The following is a 23,479-nucleotide window of genomic DNA, read 5'->3' as shown; positions in this document are numbered from 1 at the left end:
TTTTAGAAATTATGTGTAAATTATAACAGTACAAACATGTCTAGACAGCCCAAATGGGAGTTAACTAAAACTACAACCAAAACTATTTAAGCACATTTTTTGGTATTGAAATAAAGCTGAAGTAAAATCAAATATAACTATTGTATGAAACGTTTAAAGAATTTTTAAAAAATCTAAATAATTTAATTAATTTAATTTAATTTAATTATATATATAATTTTTTTATAGAATATATTTATTAATCTTAATATATTCATATTTTCCAAGTATTTTGAAATATATATTTGAAATATATTTTGCTTTATGGAAAATGTGCTTGTTGCAAATGTCAGTTTGGGTCAGTATTCTTTCTTATCTAAACTGTTGGCCGTTTTTCCTTGCTACGTAACTCCAGTTTGTTTCCAGTATTAAAGTAGCTAAGTCGGAAAAAACACCACTAAAACAAAAGCAAAATCAACTGAAAAACAGTAAACAAACAAAAAACTTGTAAAAAAAAAAAAAAAAAAAAAGCAGACTGTTAAAGAGTAAAGAACCCATCAGGAAAGCTTTACAGGCTCTTATCCTTCACATCCTACTTCAAACAGGAAATGGCTCAAACAAAATGGCTTGATGTTTCTTTCGCTGCCATATTGGGTGTTGATATATGTTTCCCTTTTTCTGCTGATCTCAAGTCAGTTTTCCCAGAAGAAGGTTTAATGTAATGTACTGTACTTGAATGGATGGAAAAATAAATAAAGACTGAGTGCAAAAAAAAAAAAAAGAGTTGTTACATAGCAGGGCTATTTTACGCACATTTTACATATGATTAAAAGGTGTTAAATTATGTACAATATTAAAACAAAGCATTAAATTAAGAATGGCCTTGTTTCGTAGAGCTCTAGCAACAGTTCAGGCTGAATGAGTGCCGTCTTTGGGAGCAGATGCAAAAGAATGAGCTCATTGTTTATGGTTGAAACCTGGTGCAAATCTTCCCCCTAAAACACTCACAGCTGCCGAACTGCTGTTCAGAGAACTGCTGGCACGAGGACGCTCCAGCCAATGCCCCGAGAGATTAAAATGTATGCCATCAGGGCACAGGCAATCTCCTGCACTATAGCATGTGGTCATGTAGGGCACAACTTTGGCTGGTTGACTTCAGCAGCGATGTGCTCATGTGTTTGCTTTTGTTGGGTTAGACTCTAGGGCTTTGTTCACACTGCACATAAATCAGAGTTGGGTTTCAAATCCGATCTTTAGTGCTGACTGTTCACTCATATTGGAAGTGATAAAATCTGATCTGTTTGTTCTGTGTGCTCAATATATATCTACATTGGTCGCTATTATAGCGATGAAATCACCAGGAAATTTGTTTTCTGACTTTGGAACGTTGAAAATCATTTCATCAAATCATGTCATTTTTATTAGTTTTTGTTTAAACGTTTTGGCTTTAATTTATTTTTATTTTGGTTTTAGATTAGTTTTAGTACTTCAATTAAAACTTTTTTTTTCAGTTAGTTGACAAATCTCTCATTTTCGCTTAAGATTTTTAAGTTTTATTTAACTTCATGTTTATTTCAATACTGAAAAAAATTAAGTTTTAGTCATGGTTAATTATAACACTTATTTGTTGCAGTTCAGACGTCAAACAACAAAACAGATTTGAGTCAAAGAATTTAAGCAAATCCAAAACATATTGGTCCATGCCTGTGTGAAGACAAAGGTGTTGCGGTAACTGGATGAGCCTGTGCATACTCTGTGTTACCAAAACACACACCACAGAGACCAAAACATCCTGTCGAACAAGGTTGTTAGAATGCAACCCTGCAGGTGATAATGCATACATTTGAATGCTTGAAATCGCAAAATCAGTGTGTATGCCAAAGGCAGAAAATAAGGAGAGAATAATATATTAATTTCAATTAATAACTGCCAGCAATGACTACACAGAGCTCTGTTGCCTCTACTCTGAAACACCATTGACATTGTGGCTACTAATTTTTATTTAGAGAAAATTCAACCATGTTTGAATCCTAAAATTCTGCAGAAACTGTTTATGGTTAGTATGGTCTTTTCTTAAACCTCCCAACCTCTTCTGTTCCTTTCCACCATCTCTTTTTTTGGTGTGCAAAACACACGACTTCATTGGTGAGGCAAGATACAGGCGATGAGAACAGCAGGAAACATGCCCCTCTCCCCTGCTCGGAGACCGTGACACCGTCCCACTCAGAGGAAGGGAGAAAGTGAGGGCGTCCGAGAGTGGAAGAGACGGGGGAACTTTAGGGAAGGCATGTCAGTGGAAAATCCTTGGTCTTGCCAACTCAACAATGTTGGTACATCCTACTGCTCATCCACACACACCCAAAAAGTGTTTATTCAGGGACTCCCCTTCCTAACTTCCCCTTCTCTCACTCTTTCTCTTCTCTGAGAAGCAGCTGCCTTCTTCCGCTATTTTCTCACTCAGGATTTTACTGAGCACAAACTGCATCACATGCTGACTGGGGAAATATAAAAGCGGAAGCCTCAGCAGCCAAGCCAAGGAACACACTCTTGAGTCAATGTGGAAAATTATGCGAAGCTTCTATCACCCCATCCCCCCCCCCCCCCCCCCCCGCGCCTAAATGCTTTCCTTATGCATGATTGTGAATGTCATTTTATATTGCAGTAAGCCTTTCTGTCATTGAAAAGTTGTGATTGTGATGCTTTGAGAAGCACTTCTGAATCAGAACGAGTGGCTACATTAATGATAATGCCTTGTCTATCATTTCCATACATTTCCTGTTGAAAGAAAGAAATGGAAAAGAATTAGGAAATGAACTAAATATGTTCCTCTCTCTTCTGTATCTATAAACGCGTAACATCACCACAGACAAAACTAGATGGCACGGAGCATGATTTGTGGCAGGAAAAGTAACACCATTTACAAAATCTTGTTTTGTAATGTAGCTATAGACTTGGATCAGTAATAGGACGGTTAGAAATCTCACACACACGCTTGCAAAGCTCTTAGCATGCGGAAGTTAATATGAAGCCAGTGTGAGTCAATTGGCTGTATTGGTATTTTTAAGCGTCTTAACGGTGTGTGACCTTTCACCTTGTCTATGGATTTAACTTGGCCACAAACACTAGTCGACACATTCTGTTAAGGATGGATAAATTGACTCTACCTTGACTGCATGCAGACTTATGCATATAGGCAAAACTTCAAAATGCATCTGTCAAATCCAGAAAGAACAATGTGTTTCTCTGGGAAAGCCTTTGGAAACGTAGCGCCTCTTGACATCCGTCATCTTTTCCATCTATGGGCTAAACGCTTATGTAACCAAGACAAATATCCATTTTGGAGGTTTTTTTGTCATTAATGTGGGTTTGAAACAGAAAGGCCAGTTTTCTGGTTGAATGCATGCTTAAAATTGTGTTAGCATTCAGGAAGGTTAACTGCACTGTTCGAACTGAATTTACACCCTCGCGTGGCGTAAATGATTTAATCTTTTATATCCCTTATATTTCTCGCGCACGCTCTCATTTCATCCGCAACCTCATCATACAAATATTAACGATCCCCAGGAGTTTGGGAATGACGTCTGTGTTCGGAACTGCATCCTTCAGAGCTGGCTGAGCTGAACGAGAGTGAAAAACAGAGAGTGGGGGGAGAGAGAGAGAGAGAGAGAGAGTGCACGGAATAACAGGACTGGATGATAGATTTGATTTGGTTCTGTTTGTAGAGCTGGAGTTTGGCTTAGGCAGACTGTTATGTCGGTTTCCATGGAGAAAAACATTTACTCTGCCAGACACTGAAGAGTACAAGAAGGAAACCGAGAGAGAAGGGGAGCGAAAGAAAACGCAAGTCGGAAAAAAAGACGAAAGCCTATCCAAGAATTTCTAGGGTGTGGAGACGGACAGCGTATCTCGCAGTACTGAATGTTGAATAATGTACAGACGCATGGTCTCGCGCAGATTCTTTTTTTCATGACGCCCCCAAAATATTCTAATATAAAATGATAATGAAACAAGATAAAAGGATAGGAAAGCTTCTATTCCTCCTCTCCTCTTCTCTTCTGCTCCTCTCTTATGATGCATATGCTCTGCTTATGACACACTATCTGTCTCTTTTATAAGCTGAGTTACAACTCGCTCCTGTCTGTCTTCATGAATGAGGGATGAGAACCATTAGCAGAGGGAGAAAGAGAGAGAAAAGAAGAGATAAAGCTCTGAGAGGGATGATTGATGCTTTGAGTTTTATTCGACAGATTGAACTGAGGCAAAGGTCAACTTTTAAAGAGAGCAAGGCTCTAGAACCCAAGGCACTTTCATAATTACTGTGTGTTTTAGTATCTGTGTGTGTGTGTGTGTGTGTGTGAGAGAGAGAGAGAGAGAGAGAGAGAGAGAGAGAGAGAGAGAGAGAGAGAGAGAGAGAGAGAGAGAGAGAGAGAGAGAGAGAGAGGAGAGAGAGAGAGAGAGGAGAGAGAGAGAGAGAGAGAGAGAGAGAGAGAGTGAGTCACTCGTCTCCTAGAGTAGGAAATTAGGTTTAGTATAGGTTTTTTAATTTAAGGGGGATCTGGGAAGGTGGATGTGAAGATTTGGGTACATGTTTCGATGGAAGAGCTTTGTGATATGTCAAATATTCATGCTATATACGGTTCCCTTGCAATCTAAAATCAAGCAGTATTTTGGATATTTTAATGCATATTTATTACGCATTCTTAAAAACTGTTCGAATAACAGTTGAGTTCAAAAGGGTTGGAAATAGATGTTTTAATAGTGTCTCTGATTTTAGGGACTCCGGGGAACATTTTAGTGGTGGTGCAAATTAATTGTTGAATCTGAGTTCTGAATCAATCCATTAAAAAAGACAGTTTGAATGGATTCGTTTCCATAAATCAATTCAAATTGTTTAGTGAATTGATTCGTAACTCAGATTACAGCAGTGAGTCAGGGAATACGAATCACTGAAATGAATCAATTCAAATCATCCATTTTAGTTAATAATTTTGGAACTTTGAGAAATAGTGCATGGTATTTTCTCATGTATTAAACTGTTAGAGAACATATGTAGGTAAATATTACAGTTTATTACAATTATATTAAAAAATTACAAATTGCATATAGGTTTTTAGGACTGAAAGTGTTTGTTTTGTGAAAATCATTTTCAGAGCAATGAATATCAATATACAATTATTATTTTATATTTTTTTATGCAGGGTGGCTGCGGATTAGTGATTTAGTAAGGGTGTCTTTTTTCTTTCTCAGTCACAGTCTAAGCTTTCGTTCTGCCTCACTGAAGACTTTCGAAAGGCAGATTTACATTAAACAAATACGCAGACACGCAGATGTACAGTTGGACACACCTCGCTACTTCAGAGAGAGACTGAGAAAGAAAGGCCTGTCTGTTTTTTCTGCTCTGGGTTGTGAATGAGGGAAAGGAATTTCCAGCTTCGTGTCTGTACGTGCACGTCCGCTATCAGATTATCGTCTCAGGGTTCAGGTGTGCTCACGTATGCAGCGGCCCTGCTTAGGACTTGAGCAATGCCAACACGGTCATGCCCACCTTTAGAAGCAGGTGCACACAAACAAACACACACACACAAATCAGACATGCTCACACACATTTATGAGGCTGGCACTCCCTTTTACTGCCCTGCTGGAGCACACAGGATACATGCTCTTTGCTTGGCGCTGTGTTGGCCATTCCTATAGGAATGTCAGTGGCACGGTAGAGCTGGCAAGATTTTGTTTGCTCGGATGCATTGGAGAATCGCTCTCATCTGGACCCTTATGTTTTGGTCAGTGGATTAAGATCACATCTGGGATAACATAGCCAATTTTAGGCTTTGCTTGGAAGTTTTGTCTAGTGCATGTTTGTGTGTGTGTGATAGTTTAGTCTGCATAAGAGGTATGAAAAATATCTTCTTAAGATCAACGAGGAGCCTTTGTTCTGCGTTTTTAAAATAACATCCCTAAATCTAGGTTACCTTTTTTAACAAAACTGCCCTCTTTAACATTATAGTGACAAATACATTTCCAGCAATTTGTCTGTGCACATTACATGCTAAAATGCAAATGTAACACAATCACAGCTTTTTAGAACATATTGGTTTTTAATTATGCAGTTATGCAGAGCGGTAGACTGGACCAATGAGATATTGCTGTGGGCGGGACTCATTTGCGAGACATGTCCGACAAAACATTCTATTGCTTGTTGAAGTCACAGTTTGTTAGTACACAAATTCCTATTTCTATACAAAAACAGCATTTTTTGCTTTTTACTGTCTCGTCTAGTCAGGACGCAGTGTAATATGCATCACGTACAGTGCATTTGAATACAGCCTGTGGATATTGAAGTGCTTCATACCTTTTCATCTCACTCTTTTGTGCAGATTTTCTTTATTTCAACTGTAGAATTTTTCATATGTGAATAACAATTTATGCAGCTTCAAACAAATGAAGCGATAAAAGATTACTGCGCTTTTAAGCGGACTCGTTCTATGTTCGAGGAATGCGAGTATGGATGGCGTGAATGAATAACTGAAATGTGTTTTCTGATATGGGTGAGAACGAGGTCAGTGCTTTCCTATTCTGTGCCGTTGTAGTATCAGACAGACTTTCCTGCACTGACACATTCTTCGACAAAATTGCTCTTTCTGCCACCGCTGTTGGCACACACACACACACCCAAATACACTCACACATACGCACAATGAGGAAAGCGAGATTGTTCTGTCTTAGGAAATAGTAATCTTCCTGTCTGCGTGCTAAACAGTTAGCTGCAAACGTGTGTCTTCAGAATTACTGTCCAGTGGCAGGTTTAATTGACCCGTTCAGAGTTTGTCCTAGACATCATTTTACCAGGTTAGACTTGGGTGTGAAATGATTAGACGTGAGTAATCATTACCAATCCAATAATGTCACCCTTATTCATGATGACTTATTGTCAGTGTGTACGCAACACTTGATTGTTGGTGTCATACTAGTCTAAGACTAGTGCTAGTTATAAAAACCCAAGCCTGTCAAACCTGAAACATAAATGATAACTTACTGCCTGCTGGAAAAGGATTTTTGGCCACACTTTGTGGCTTCCCTTACATTTGCCTACATAAAAGAAGTGCATTCAGTCTCTATAACCTGCATTTAACATAAGGTTAAACAGAACCACCCAGACCAAGATATTTTCTCTTTCCGTCTTTCAGTCTGTCTGAACATGTTTGCAGTAAATTGTCTCTCCCCTCCGGCAGTCACATAAAACCAATCCTTTTTAATTAAGACAAACTCCAGTGAGAAAAGTGCCAAGCTTTTTTCCCTTTCCTATTTTTTTCTTTTTTTCAACCACAACATCCTGTCTTTATACCCCTCTCTTTCTGTCCTCCTCCTCCTCTGTCTTCTTTTTTCATTGCTGTTATTTCTTTGACACCTCCCCTCATCAAGAGGGAGAACATTAGTGTCTGTCTCTCACCCTTCATGTTTGTTTTGATACAAACCAGATGGAATCAAGATCCACTATGACCCCCGGACCACTTTCCCGCTTGCTTTTTCTTTACATCTCTTCCTTTTCTCCCCCCACTCCTCTACTTTTCTTTTTCTGTTAGCCAAGTCATTGAACTATGAATATAGATTTTGAGTGTGAATGTTGTCCTTACCAAAGTTAAAACAATCCTTAAATACATCTGCCAGTGTTTCTAGTGATCACAGTTGTGACTTTGTAAAATAAAAGTATTTAAGCATTTTTTTGTTCATAATAAAATAATAAAAATGGAATCCATTTATGAGCTATCTAAAAGAAACAGAATAAAAATAACCTGATATTTAAAAAAAATAATAAAATCAGGTAGTGTTAATGATTTTAAAATGTCCCTACCCTTAGCAAATCTACACTTTTTTTACATTTTATTTTGTTTCATTGTATTTATTTTTACCTTTCTTTTCATTCAAAATATTCTCATTTATTTGCATATTTTTTGCACAGGGCATCAAAACATTAACTATATCCTGAGAATCCAGGAGGACAGTTGAACTCCACATGCCCCCTCTCGCTTGCCCTGACCTGGCTTTGGCGAGCAGTTGTCCCCCTCTCCGCGTGCAGTTTATAGCAGCCTAGCTTTCTTCCGCCTGATAAGGGGTGTGGGGCACAACAACCGGAATGATGGCTGTAAACTTCAGACTGTTTACGACTCAGGACTGGTCACTCACCTCTGAATGAACCCACCTAAACACAGAGAGAGTGCTCGACCCCAACTTCATCCCCAGTTTTTTACAGGCCCTTTTTTTTTACAGCCCTCTTAGGGCCTTTGCATTCATCCCTCACACCCCTCAGTTGTTCTTCTCCCTCTCCTTTTACCACATTATTTCAGTTTTCACTGTTTATCAGTTTAACACCTGGTCCTTCCATCAGCGCTGTGGTCGCTGTGTTTTTAAAGAGACGCCATCAGTAAATGGTCTGTTTCCCATGAATGCTCTAAAGGCACCATCATAAAAAGAGTGTTACATTATCTGGATGTTTTTTTTATTGTTTTTCTATTTACATGTGTCAAAAGCATGCCTTTTGCACACATTTATGCCTTTTTGTTAATCTAAATAATACTTATATCATAATATTAATCTATCAATTCAATTTTATAAAATACAATTAAATTTAATTACATTATAATTTGACCTACAAAAAAAAATTGACCAGTCAGAAGAAGCTAAGGGCGAGAAAAGTAAAATATCATATATCATCCAATATTATGAATGATAAAAATCACTAATATCAGTTGATAGTTGCTATAATACCTACACTGTAAACAATTATTTTCAAAGCTGTAAATACAACAAAACAAAATACTATTTAGCCTTACCAGTCTTTTTCAAAATGTTATGTTTAATTTAATGTCTTACTTGTCGATTTTTATAATTGTAGCAATTTCTGAGTAAATACTACATCATTTTTTTAGGGTACACATCATGCACCCTACAAAAAGTCTTGATGCATTCAGTTAAGTGTGAAAATGGGTCTGTGGTGCACGTGTGCCCATGTAAAGTCTCGAGTTGCAGGTCTGTAATGTGCGAGCTTAAGAGCAGCAGGTGCTGGTTTTAACTTTAACCCCATGACTCGAGCCGACCAACATACACATATGCACATGCTTAGAGTTGCCTGAGCTGCAGTGGACACCAGCCAAGACACACACATACACACACCGCCACCCAGGTCTCATGTGTCCTGCCCTTGCTCTGGCTAGACTGATAATTGATTGCTGGTTTGAAGAGGGCCAAAGTGTGAACTCAGCAGTGCAGGGCAGAGTGTGTTAAAGTCACAGTCCACTCATAGCGCATGTATGTGTGTGTTGACCACTGTTAACGGCTACATGTCACACCACCGGCACTATCCAAATCCATAAAACCATTGCAGCACGGACTGAACGGCGTTTTCTGAATATCAGTAATGTCTGATTACACATTTCAGTTTTTCATTCACTCTGATTACTGTGATGAATATGAGGTAGTGATATGTAGTAGAATAAAACATGAAAATATCTTGAGCTTTTGTTAAAACAGACTTTATTTCAGCCATTTAACCAAAAGCCCATCATCCTGCAGCACTCTATGAGTTATGTGCAACTTTAACTTTTTTTTAATATAAACATTATTCTCTCAGTTTGCATTTGTCCAAAGATGTCAGTCTGATGTACATAGATGGCGTACATAGAAACAGCACAGTCAGAATATAGAAACGCATATGACTTGAGCAAGACAGGCATTAGAGTTGCTTGACAGAAGTAGGACAGGGCATTTGGGCACAGAGTCATTTTTTCCCATGCCCCCTTTTTGTCGCCCTCCTCTTTCTCTCTTTCTGGCACACTTTCCAATTCTGCGTTGAGAGGAGAAAGACCTCCTGCTCTGGGATGCTAATACCACGTGGGCCACCAGCAGTTCTTTGTATTTCTGTGCGTGTGGTCGTCAGCAGAAATTCAGATGTGACTAAGCCGATCAGTGTTCCATCATAACAGGCCCTGCAAGCAATTTTTGCGTGCTTGTTTGTAAAGAGGTGAACTATAATGACAGCGGTCATTATATTTCCATACAACAATCCTTTTTATCATTTTTGCAAATATTTGCATTATGTTTTAGTCCTTTGGGTATAGGGAAGGATCTGGATTATGGTTTTAAGATACTCATTTAAAAGTCTGTCTGTTTGGGTTGGGACAACTAATACGAGTGGATTATAATCCCATCTGCCCGTCGATGGATAACGTACCTCGCGGATTAAGAGCCGAGCCACCAGTGCACATGCAATCAACCCAGCGCAGTGCGTCTGTCGGTTTTCCTCCAGGAAATCAGTGGGAATCTTTGGATTGGCCTGGTTTATGTCGCCTCTTCTAACCCACACATCAACATAAAGATAGAATCAATGCCAATGACTTGTCTCCGATCAATTACGATCGGTTTGTTTAGTGGGCAGAGACATTCTTTATTGATTCGTCACACACACCAGTACAACTGCAAACGCACCTCTACAAAATGCTTTATTTAAAGGGAAGAAAGGGATTCTCCAAAATACTGTAATAAATACTCCATGTAGAATTTTACATGTACAGTAAAGAATAGCACTTTTATTAATCTTTTTTTTTTTGTTTTTTTGTTTTTTTGTTTTTTTGAATAAGCAATGCATTTTCTGCATGTTCCATGTGCTCTGACTTTTTTTGTTTTATTATTTATTTATTTATTTATTTTTTGTCTCTAGGAATTTTCATCTTCTTGTCTGAATAAGGCACAGCACTGCACTGTGTTACAGAAATTCTATGTTAATTGTGATTTTACAGTCTGAATTGAATATAATAGGATCAAAAGACTGCACCACAAACAGATATCTAGCATTGTTCAGTTTGCAAATGATTCGAATGAGCTGATTCTTTTAATGAAAGACTCAGAAGTTAGAATTGGTCTGATAAAACAAGTTAAATTAACATTGAATGAACTCATTGAATTAAATAAGTTGAAACTTTAAAACATGAATATATGTTAATAGATAGATAGCTAGATAGATAGCTTGATAGCTAGATAGATAGATAGATAGATAGATAGATAGATAGATAGATAGATAGATAGATAGATTGTTTTAGATTATATCATATATACTGGTGCTTTTCTCTTTGTGTAACCATCCAAAAATTTTTTGCATTGCAACAATAAGCTTTCTTTTTTACTCTCCGTCTATGGGAGGCCATTTTCCCATTTCCATCCATGATGATAACAACCCATTTCCTCTCAGATAGGAAAGCGTTTTGTCCTGCTGTCTGGACCGCCTGTTTATGTGTGTGTGGATTGCTTTCTAGCAGCCACCACCAGACTGTGGTTGATATGAAGCCGTGCTGTGAAAAATCCCTTTAGCATGGCTCTTTTACAGAGGATTTGTCTGTCTGTTGGAGAGAGGAACACGCCATGATTGTTAGTTAGGGATTTAGAGTTGTAATTTAAGCGCTTACTTCCTTGAAATGGTGATTTTGGTGAGAGGAGAGGTGTGTAGGCTTAGCTCTGCTAATGCTCTGTTAGCATGAATATATAATACATTACTGCTAACTAAATGTTAACAAAGGCAGAAACCAAAAGCGTGCGTGCGTGCAGGTATGCATGTGAGGCACAAAGCCAGAGAGCGAGGTCTGCATTAGTGGAGCACTGTCTGGGTCAGCTGTGATTGTGTTAGACTGAGGCCATCTACCATTAATTTGCCACAGACTGGAGCCGGGCTGTAAATGAACCTGGCAATAAAATGCTAAATTACACTGGCCTGCTGGTGTTGTCCGATTGGTCGTCATCTCCGCCCCCCACGTCCCAGTCAGTGTCCTGTGTTCACGCCACCTCGCGACCTCAATCCAGTGCTGGCACCTGCTGACCTCTCAGAAAGAAGGTGTCCGTGCTGTTTTCCATGTGCAGATTCTTATTCATCCATCCATATAGAGCATATAAACTAATAGTATGTAGATGTTGTACTTGAAGGAACAGTTCACCCAAACAGGAACATTCTGTTTTTATGTATTATGAGCAAAACATATAATTAACTGTTTAAACTGAACATATACTAAAACATATAATTAGCTGTTTAATTAACTGTAAAAATTCAAATATAACTGTTTTCTATTTTAATATACTTTAAAATGTGATTTATTCCTGTGATGGCAAAGCTGAATTTTCTGCAGCCATTACTACGGTCTTCAATGTCACATGATCTTACAGAAATTAATCTAATTTGCTGATTTGGTGCTTAAGAAAAATTTTTTATTACCATTTTTTATTGTTGTGCTGCTTAAGATTTTTTTGCGAAAACCCTTATACATTTTTTTCCAGGATTCTTTGATGAATAGAAAGTTCAAAATAACTGCATTTATTTAAAAAAGAAATCTATCTCTGTTGATCAATTTAATGCATCCTTGCTGAATAGAATTTCTTTAAAAAAAAGACCCCAAAAATATATATAGATAATCATATGATTATCTATCATTTTAAATTGCAAAATCCTGTTAATGATTCTTGAAAAACTTTTGTTTCATGAAAAAAGAAAAAAAATAGCATACAGGCTTGAAACAAGACAAGGGTGAGAAAATAATTTTAAAAAATATATATTTTTTTTGTGTTGAACTATTCCTATAAAGGTCTTAGATGCATCTGAATCTCTAGACTTTGCTAAGAGCTGCAAGAGAAGGGAAAAGGGAGGGAGAAAAGAAAGGAAAGAAGTCTTTGTTCTGTTATTTAGATACAGCTTTGCAGTTGCTATGGGAGACAGTGGAAAAAGAAGGACAGAATATTCTAGTGGAAAGCGCAGCTGCTAAAGGGAGAGAGTTAAGGCTGTAATGGTCAGGAATGGTCATCTCTCTCTCTCTCTCTCTCTCTCTCTCTCTCTCTCTCTCTCTCTCTCTATCTCTCTCTTTCTTTCTCTCAGCTGTACTTTCCACCAGAAAAGTCAGATCTGCTTTTCGTTGTGTGGCGGCTCAACGCTGCTATATTCGGGCCTGCCGTTAATAGCTCCCTCTCTATTTTAGTCTCTCCTTCCTGCCGCTGCGGATCGAGTGCTAGGGCTAATTAAAATCATCTCACAACCCCATGCTGCATCCCGAATGTGTGGCACTCAGGTCCAGGTGGGTCAGCGTCAGGAACAGAGGCCATGCATTGTCCCCAGCATTCCCCGGTGGTCTCCTACTTTCCATAATAGTCCTGGGTTTCCATCACACTTCCGAATACTTTCATGACTCTCAGCTGTTTATGACCAACGTGCGCATGCTTGGAAGGACTCAGCACGCACACGAACGAATTGCCACGGGAGGTGGGGTCGTTTAAGTTAGTCCTGTTGTGTGTCATCCCCTATTTTTGCTATTTTTAACGGCCCCCTTCCGAATTATTTCTTTATTAATAACACAATTGTTTCTTCGGGCCACAAACGGGAAACATGGGGCCATTTATTTGTTATATTTTATTTGGTGTTTACCCAAATCAGATGTAAACGGACTATCGATTTCTCAATTCATGTTGACTGCAAGTATTATGGAGTTAAAAAAGGACATCAGGGAAAATGGTACATTGCGAAACAGATGGAAAGAGAAGAGAGAGACGGCCACTCAGCCGCTGTTTGTCATGTTTCTTGTACTTCCTGCAAATAGGAAATGACTAATCACAAATGAGAGTTAAAAAAAGATTGCTTGTCTCTCAGAGTTCTCTAAAATGAACAAATTTTGAAGGGAGAAGATTGAAAAATGGATTACAGTACTATTTAATAGTTTGGGGTCAGTAAGATTTTAAGTTTTTGGAAGTAGTCTCTTATGCTCACCATTTGATCAAAAATCAGTAAAAACGGTAATAATATGAAATTTTATGACAATTTAAACATTGTAATTATTTTAATATTTTTAAAGTGTATCTTACTGACACCAAACTTTTGAACGGTGGTGTGTTACTACATCAGCGTTGCATTAGCATTGTTGTTAAATGTCTGTAAATGTTTGTTTTGAAATACCTCTTATAAAATGTCCAGAGATATGAAATGAGTGTCCTGGGACATCATATCTGTTTTTGTGACAGCTGTAAGCGCTGTAAACGGAAAAATAAATAAATAAATAAATAAATCCTAGCTAAATCAGGAAGCATGGCGAATTTGAAAATTAGACTCAAAATTAGCATCAGAAATGCTTTCTGCTTGTGTCTGTGCAGGTTTGCTTACAAAAATTGGGCTGTCATATGTTTTTAAAAGCAGGGCTTGTAGAAAATAAAAGAGTGTGATTGAAGTTAGCAGAATTATGGAAATTACCATAATGGCTAGATTAGTGTACAGCACCTTCAACTGTTGAGATATTCCAGGCCTCTCAGCCAAAGAAAAAAAAAGTGATAGAAAAGAGGAGAGAAAGTGATAGAGAATAGTGGGGTTAGCTTCAATAATAACTGGATTACCAAGTCAAAAAGACAACCCACACATGTTCTTGTCTGAACTGGCTAGTTCAGCATCAGTTAGTGCCACACACACTCATCCTCCTGAATCAATCACTTTTTCATTTCCCTTCCCTTTCCATTCCTCTGAATCTCCCTGAATAAGAGTGTGTGTAGGCCATGTTTCCTATTGTGTGCGAGTTTGTGTTTGTTTTGGCGCTTCTCTCGGTCCGTCACATGTACAGACATGTGCGTTTGACTCTGCAGAGACTATCGAAATACCTTGCAGTGTTCTACTGCCCCAAAGTATCACTGAGCACCAATGTGAGTGTGAGACCCCCGTCCCAGGCCAGCTGTCTGGAAACAGGACATGCCTGCACACACATACAGATTCACACAGATTAATCCACAGTTATTAATGTGTCCATGGCGGAACTAAAAAGCGATGAGTTGTCCAACAACTGACTAGTCAATTTTCTGAGTTTGACTCGTTTATCTAAATTTTTTGTCTTCTGTATTTATAGATTTTGAAAATATGTCACTATGCACATTCTTGAATTCAGAAGGCCTGTCACCAAGACTAACCTGCTCCCTCTCTCTTTCATTCTGTCTGTCTTTCCTCTCCTTCGTATGAGGAATGAGAGAAATCTCTCTCTCCAACTCTTTCAGTCTTGCCATGGTTGACTTTATGAGGTCATAAATGCTGGAATTTTTCGGTGAGGCTCTGAATATTTTTATGAGCACACTCACGACGGCGGCTCCTTTGACAGCACTGAAAGGCAGTCATTAAAAAGAGAGTGAGAAAAGAAGGCAGAAGGGAAAAAAACAAGTCCTGGCTGAAAGAGGCTTCTCTCCTGAGGGGGTTTAAACTGTCACTGCATTTGAACTTTGCTAGAAAGGACTGCCATCTGCAAAGCTCTAAAGCAAGTTCACCACTGTCTCACACTCTGAGGAAATTTTATAATCAGTGACAAAATCAGTATTGTCAAATAGTTGCATTTTATTTTAATTATTATTAGTAGTAGTATAGGTGTGATATGTCCAGGGCTTATTTTTTTTATTTAATTAAATTTAATTAAATATATATATATATTTGAATTGTATATTATATAAATATTTAAATTATTATATATCATATAATTTGAATGATTAATAATAATAAAAACAAAAATAATGGTCTGTAATATAATATAATATTTCAAATTTTTATCCCCAGATGAAGCCATCTGCCATCTATCTTTGTTTTTTGTTTAGTTTATCCATCATAAAAATAATTGACACTTGTTAAAAAAATATTTATAGGTGTATTTGTATGGTCTTTGACAAAAAACAACAGACAAAACAATATATGTTTATGATAGTGGTTATTATATTGGCTATCAATCCAAAAAAAAAAAAGAAGCTAATTCTAAACCGAGATTAGAGATCTGGCTATTAGTAGACATGAGGTAAGACATGGTAGAAGAAAGCAACATACACTCACAGATCAATAAGCGTCCATTAGGGTCCAGCCTCAGCAATTTCAACAACTTTTGAAAAACATTGAAATGTGATTATCCTGCTCTTAGATGCTTTTAACTTTGAGAGTAAATGAGTCATAGATTTATGCTTCTGTTTGGATTCCTCTCTTTCCTCTCCACGTCTGCATGCACCCGAGGGCTCTATCTCTATCGCTCTCACTCTCTCTGTCGTTCTTTATCTATATACATCTCCCTCTCTTTCTACTGCTCTACATTGTCAGTTGAATTCGCAGCTTCTAATTTTGAATAAAGTTTGTTTTGCAGATTGGAACATTGAATGCGTTTTTGACTACACCAAAGAGTGTGATGATGACAGTTGTGAAAAAAGCAGGACGTATACCGTCTTTCCTGTACGGATTTGCCCCCAATGTGTCCAAAGGGAACAGGCTCTACTGCGTTCCCACACAAGCTGTTGCCAAAGCAAATTTGGAGAGGAAGTGGAACCCTATCCCTCCTCTCTGGTGTGACCAAGTTTAGAAAACACCAGGCTTATGTGTGTGTGTTTCTAGCTGAATATGCAAGCAAGCAGCTGCACAGAATGCCTCACTTTTGATGTGGTTTCATGTGTGCAGCGGCGTTTGTGTCCTGCTCTGTGGTTTTGAGTCTGGAAATGAAGTCTGTGCTGGACTGTGCATGTGTGATTTCAGGAGATGGTCTTATTTAGTTGCTTAGCCTTATTGTGGTGCACTTGTGAGTGTTGTGCGGCCTTGTTATGTCTGGAGTCACTGGACTCTTCCTGGAAGTCCAACCTCAAAACACACACACCACAGACACTAATGACAGGCCTGAGTTCTCTGCCGAGACCTTTGTCCGACAATGTACAGCAAAAGATTTCTACCCACCATGCAATCTGAGTCCTAAAAATAGCCCAGATTTTTTAACTGAATGTATTTTGAATGCAGTGTCAAAAATGTATTAAATATTAATGCATATTTATAACACTATTTTAAAAAATGAATATAATTTATTATAAATAAGAATTCAATTATATATATATATATATATATATATATATATATATATATATATATATATATATATATATATATATATATATATATATATATATATATATAAAGAAAAACATGTATTGCATGTATGTCAGTGTTATTTATACACTAATATAGTACTTATTAAACATTTGAATTAGATTTTATTTTATATGGTTTTGAGTTAAAATTATGTTTTTTATTTTAGTTCAAGTTTTAGTAATTTAGTTTTTGCCATTTTTATATTATTATATTATTATTTAATTTCTGTATAGCTTTCATTTTAGTACTGCAGCTTTAACCTATTTGAGTTAGGTGCCAACTTTTAAAATTTTCATTCAAGTTTTAGTAATTAATTTATTTTTATTTATTTTTTGTTATTTTTATTTATTTTGGTCTTTATTCATTTTAGTATTTCAGCTTAAAGGGTTACTCCACCCCAAAATAAACATTTTGTCATTAATCACTTACCCCCATGTCGTTCCAAACACGTAAAAGCTTCTTTCGTCTTCGGAACACTATTTAAGATATTTTGGATGAAAACCGGGAGGTTTGTGACTGTCCCATAAACTGCCAAGTAAGTAACATTGTCAAGGTCCAGAAAAGTATGAAAGATGTCGTCAGAATAGTCCATCTGCCATGAGTGGTTCAACCATTACATTACGAAGCAACAAGAATACTTTTTGTACGTGAAGGAAACAAAAATAAAGACTTTATTCATTAATTCATCTTCTCTGTGTCTCTCCACATCACCGTAGTGCCATTTTGGAGAATATGAGCTCATATCTGTAGGTTGAATCTACAGGTTTTGACTCCTAACACTAAGTTGTGGGTTCGAGTCTCGGGCCGGTAATACCACGACTGAGGTGCCCTTGAGCAAGGCACTGAACCCCCAACTGCTCCCCGGGTGCCGCAGTATAAATGGCTGCCCACTGCTCCGGGTGTGTGTTCACGGTGTGTGTGTGTGTGTGTGTTCACTGCTGTGTGTGTGCACTTTGGATGGGTTAAATGCAGAGCACGAATTCTGAGTATGGGTCACCATACTTGGCTGTATGTCACGTCACATCTCCTCACGTCATAAACATCTGAGAAAGTGAGAAAAACAGCAAACATTGTATGTGTTTGCTGCCATAGTTAGGGAGGTATTTTGTTTAGCAGTCTTGGGTACAGACACCACGTTCCTAATGAGCTGGGTACTCGGCCAGAGAGCAAACGCATTAGAGAAAACCACTCATTTCACAGTTTCACTTTACACCTCTACCTCCCCAAAACCCAAATTTCTCAGAGAACAACACATGTTTACCCACCAGTCGAACCGTATTTCCTTTGGGAAGAATTATATTATTTTGCATACGTCTTTGAGATGCTTGTTGCAAAGAAAGTTCATACCTAGAATTGACAGTCTTTCTAATTGAAGTTAAATGAGAGATTTCACTTTTGATCACCTCAGTGTATGGACAAAATGCAACATTGTGGACCATTTAGATCATGTTTAGTCTGACACCTGTACGGTTAAGGTTTCTGTGGTCACTGCCTGGTGAGAAATATGACAACCCATTTGAAGACTGCAAGAGACGGAGGGAGAGAGGGAGAGCTGCGCTCTGCTAGTTTTACAGGAAGTTCCTCCCTTCCGGCTGAGGCCTGTAGTTCAGCTCAAGGGGGAGGCCATGTTCAGGTCAGAGAGAGGGTGGAGTATCGCTTACACACACTGACGCTCACACAAAACAAAAAACTGGTTTGCTCTTTCGGCATTCACACTTGCGTGGATATATAAGCTTGTCACACAAGCTTCAAAAACACCTGTCTCATAGTCTTAACCTGTCTCACAGCTAAATAGCAACATTCATCAGTCAAACCTGTCTGTGGAGAACAAGCCATGCCGTGCTAGTCACAACTTTTCCGATAACTAGATTTGAAATGAGTAACTCGAAAAATTCTAAAGCAGATATTTATGAATCTAATTAAGAACAATGTTTAGAATTTTTTTAAATAAAGGTAAAATGTAATAAATGAAATTGTAATATGTGTATTTTTTATAATTAACTATATTAACTTGTTTGTTTTAAATATTAATATTAATTATAATAATAGTTTTTTTATAATCATAATAATAGTATTTTATTTATTCTTAGTCACAGCACGAGGAAAAATAATAATGTACAAAATATCAATTAATTAATTAAAATTCATTTTTAATAATATTGTTTTATTACTAATTTTAGACAGCGTGAAGTCTAAGAAAATAGTATTCATATTTTTCTTACGCTTCACACAGTGTCTAAAAAACTATTAATAAAAAAAGAAATGTATTACTTGATTTTAATACTATTTTAAATATTAATAATATCATTGATATTAATATTAAAAAAAATATTAGGCATCACATTGTGCCTTACCTGTAGTAAAATCACTTACATTCTTATTGGCTTATTGCTTTTTTAAGCAGTAACACAGACCATAGGAAGATGTTTACATTGCCAGCGTCACATCAGGAAGTTTCTGTCAGTCATGTTTGTTTGGAATGCAATTGCTTGTTTAGGAGGGAAATCCTGCAATCTGTGCCACAGGAAACACAGGACTAGACTGGGAGTGGTGGCGTTATGAGTACGTCGAGACAGGAGAAGCGATTTAGCAACTCCATTAGTTGTTTAGTAGGTTAATTGTGTGTAATGTTGCAAGAAGTGAACGTTCATGTGGGTGTTCAGCCCTTCGAAACACATTTCCTCTGTCATCCCTCAAGCGGGCAACAAAAAACCTTCTAGCAAAAGCCTTTCTTCAGTTCTCACACCAACGTGCAAGGCAGAATATGTGTGTGTGTGTGTGTGTGTGTGTGTGTGTGTGTGTGTGTGTGTGTGTGTGTGTGTGTGTGTGTGTGTGTGTGTGTGTGTGTGTGTGTGTGTGTGTGGCACCCCGCCCTTCCTCAGACACCTGCAGTTTTAAACCGCTTTGCAGAAACTTGTCCATCCTGTGTACTCCTGTTTTTAGTGTGCGTTTGTCTTATTTAGTACGTTTGAAGACATCTTCCAATAACAGAATTAACATGACGAAAACAAGGTGTCAGATTCCTCAGAAAGACAAAAAGGATATCATGTTTTGTGCTTTATTCGGGGCTGAGCTCACATCTAAGTATGTCTCTCGCATGCTGCTGCGTCCTGCTTCATATCAAAAGGTGTGATTTCCTGTCTGCATGTCTCACAGTGCTTTGGATGCCAGTCTACAGCATCCTTTCTGTCACATACAACACATACACACACATACACACACTAAGATGCTGCATGGGTTGGTGCCATTTTCATACCCGTAAGCACATTGTTTGATATGAGAATGGAAGCTGGGGTCCAGTTTAAAAGGGGGCATTGAAACGAGGCCCCTTTGCTACCCATCAGATGAAAGCAAGAAAAGAGGAAGCAATGACTGTGAAGATGACAGATATATCTGTCTGATAGACAGAGACTCTAATGTACAAAGTGGAAGATAGAAATAGTAGCAATATTGAAAGATCTCTGCCTTTCTCTGGCCCTGTCTCAATTGCAGCCCTTTTTCAACTGCCGATTTAGTGGCTGTCAGGTAGTAGACCACTATTAAATCCAAATCTTGGCTTTTTTATTTTGTCTGTTTGACTTGACGTTACTTATATATTTATCTGAATGACTGTCCAGTCAATGTCAGAGTTCTGGTGTGTTGTAGAGGGACCTCAAAGTGTCCAGCTGGAAGACCCAGACTAAGCTACAAGGATGTTATTTATAGGTAATTTCCTCTCTCCTGCAGTGTGGCCTGACTATGGTCATCTGACTGTCTGCAGTTAGCATGATCTTATAAGGATGCTTACTAGAGTATAGAATTCTGCCAGTGCATTGATTACAATTATATAATGTTGTGATGCCTAAATTCACTATTCAGTTGCATTTAAAACAATTCAGTAGAGTTTTTAGTTTTTCATTTAGATTTTTTTTTTTACACTACAGCAAACAGTGTGTGTGTGTGTGTGTGTGTGTGTGTGTATTTGTGTGTATATTTTATTATTTTTATTTTATATACAAAATGTAAATCCTATTTATATCCTAATATATAAAATTAATTTATATATTCTACAATTAAAAAATATATATATAAAAAACTAAACTGAACTGTTTTAATATACTACAAGTTATTTTATTTATATTTTTAGAATATATAATTTTTTTTTCATTCTGTGTGTGTGTGTGTGTGTGTGTGTGTAAAAAAGTTAAGTTATAGTCTAAAAAAGTTAATAATCGTTTAGTATTTAGTCTAAATAAGTTAAGTATTCTATCCTTTGACTAATGAAAATTGGGTCTAGTGGCTCCTGTGCTTTTCTGCTTGGATCTCATTCTCCATCTTTTTTCTAGTATGTAAGCACCCTGTGTAACTGATGTTCTAGAATGCAGAAACCTCCGGCCTTCTCTAGCCCAGATTAGGGAAGATCTCCCAGATTTGGTGCCATTATGTCAGAGGTCTAATCCATGAATAAACACAGGCACGTGGCAAGTGACTGGTTTCAGGGTCATATAATCACACTGTGCTGCTGAAAATTCACCACGCCCAAGCAGACCAGTCTGCCGAATGAGGTCATACGGGATGGAATCATTCATGTATGCAAACAGCACCAGCCCAACAGCGTGCTCTTTTGCGTGAATGACCCTCTTTTCACTCTGAAAGTAATTGACTCCCCCACTGCATTTATTCAAAAATGAAATATTTTGCATCTCTGACTGAAAAAAAAGAGTCTTTTACCTTTAACTGTGTCAAACCTTCCAGACACTGTGCAACCCAGTTGGAAGCATGTTACCCAGAAGCCCCTGCTGCCGGGCCAGTTAGGGCACTAGGCCGAGATGCTGCAGTTTGTCAGCTGGGTTCCTCTCACATTCCCACGAGAAGCCCTGCTCGAAAATAGCTCTCATAGGCTCTCAAAGTCCACCAGACAAAGTTGGTGCAGATTTATAGCCGGAGGCTGATACCGCTTGTCCAGTCGCTGTGCATTATTTTAGCATTTAAACGTCTGCGGGTTGTGTTAATAAGCGAGAAATGTGTGGGTGGCGCACACTGCAGGTTTTCTGGAGTAAATGAGAGTGTAGAAAAGGAAGGTCAGTGTATTTTAAGGATTATACTGCAGTCAGTGAGGAATCCAGCAGGAGTGAGGTCATCGCACAACCATTAGTGACAGAATTAAACAAATACTGGCTTGGCGTATATTTGCACTCACGTGTTCACGTGGCAACATGAAAGCAGATGGTTCTTTCAACCTATTAAGCATCTGAACAATACATCCGACCTTTTCCTTCCGGCATACATACACGCAGTCTCACATAGTGTCAGCACTTGTACTAAATTTAACGTTCACAGTTTTACTCCTCAGATACGTTCCCTTTGCACCTGTCTCCTGCAGTTCACAGCTCTGTCTGAAGTGATAGGCACCCTCTGGCGCGGCTCTCATTTAATGTGACCGACTGCTTGCATCGATCCTGCTATTACTGTTCTCTAGTTTACAGAGGGCCGTAGGGCATCTGAATGCCTGACTAGACAGTACGATGTGCACTGAACCGAATGTGAATGCATGAAATGTAACAAATCAGAACGACGATGACTTCATTTTTCTTCATATTGAGCAACACTCATCGTTTCTCTCTCTTTGGCTTTCTTTTCTTCCCTCTCTAGGCGTCTGATCCCATTCCTGCCAAGAAGTCTAAACATGATGACTTTCCAGCACAGTCGCCCTCAGGAGACAAAGACAAGCAACCTGATTGGCTACGATCCCTCTCTGCATCAGCCAATAAGGTTACAAAGCTTTTTTGTTGATGTTCTTGTTGTTGTTGTAGGTGGATACATGTGATTAGTTGTATGAGAGTACAGAGTTCAGATAATTATATATTTATCTATGTATTAATATTGTACGAGTCTGTGTATGAAACTTGGCTGTTCCTAAGAAGATTTTTGGAGCCAAGCAACTGTTTTCTTGCCACAAAGAATCAAATTCTTCTGAAACAAGATCTCAACCCAAAATAACTGATGATGTTCTTTTGAAAAAAAATCAATTCTCCTAAATGAAGAGAGCCTGCAAATAGGCTTGCATAGTTCTCTGATTTCAAGCAGACACAGTGACCTCACTGTACTTATACTGCTGGTCATTCTTCAAGCTTGTTTTATCTGTCTCTCTCACTTTGTCTGTTAAATTCAAGAGACTTTCTGCAAGTAAAAAAAATATTTTTCATGCTCTCTGTGCAGATAGTCTCTGTTCTCTGTGTTCATGTTAGAATGCATTTCGATTGTGTTCTCTACTGTGAAAAACTTGTATGCAACACAGTAGACGTCTCTTTGACATCTCTCTGTCTTGCTGCAGGGGCTCAACTGCATCCAGCCCAGACAGAGACCGTCTGCCTTCAGGCCATGGTCTCCAAACATCTCTGTTGGCGATAAGGAGGGAGGCAGCAGACCTACTAGCATGTTACGTGACAGGTAAACAATAATAATAAATAATACATGGCACTCTGAAATACTTGATTCTGATTGGTCAATACTTGCATCATATTAGTTCAGTTCTTTTGAAAACAGTGTGGTTTCCTTTAAGTAAATCTGTTTGTTCAGATGGTTCATGCA

At 38.0% G+C, this 23,479-nt stretch overlaps 1 protein-coding gene across 1 annotated transcript in view; it reads left to right on the top strand.

Moving 5' to 3' along the window:
• LOC109094963 (ski oncogene-like) overlaps positions 1 to 23,479 on the top strand; it is a 65,385-nt gene that overhangs the window by 33,999 nt on the left and 7,907 nt on the right. Inside the window, exons 2-3 of the mRNA XM_042761959.1 lie at positions 22,541 to 22,660; positions 23,223 to 23,338. Coding sequence (XP_042617893.1) covers positions 22,541 to 22,660; positions 23,223 to 23,338 — 236 coding nt within the window. The remainder of the gene's footprint in view (positions 1 to 22,540; positions 22,661 to 23,222; positions 23,339 to 23,479) is intronic.

This window comes from Cyprinus carpio, chromosome A8, assembly GCF_018340385.1.
Source record: "Cyprinus carpio isolate SPL01 chromosome A8, ASM1834038v1, whole genome shotgun sequence".
NCBI classification, from domain to species: domain Eukaryota; kingdom Metazoa; phylum Chordata; class Actinopteri; order Cypriniformes; family Cyprinidae; genus Cyprinus; species Cyprinus carpio.
Note: the sequence above shows the minus strand (reverse complement) of the source record. Positions and strands in the feature narration are given on the sequence as shown.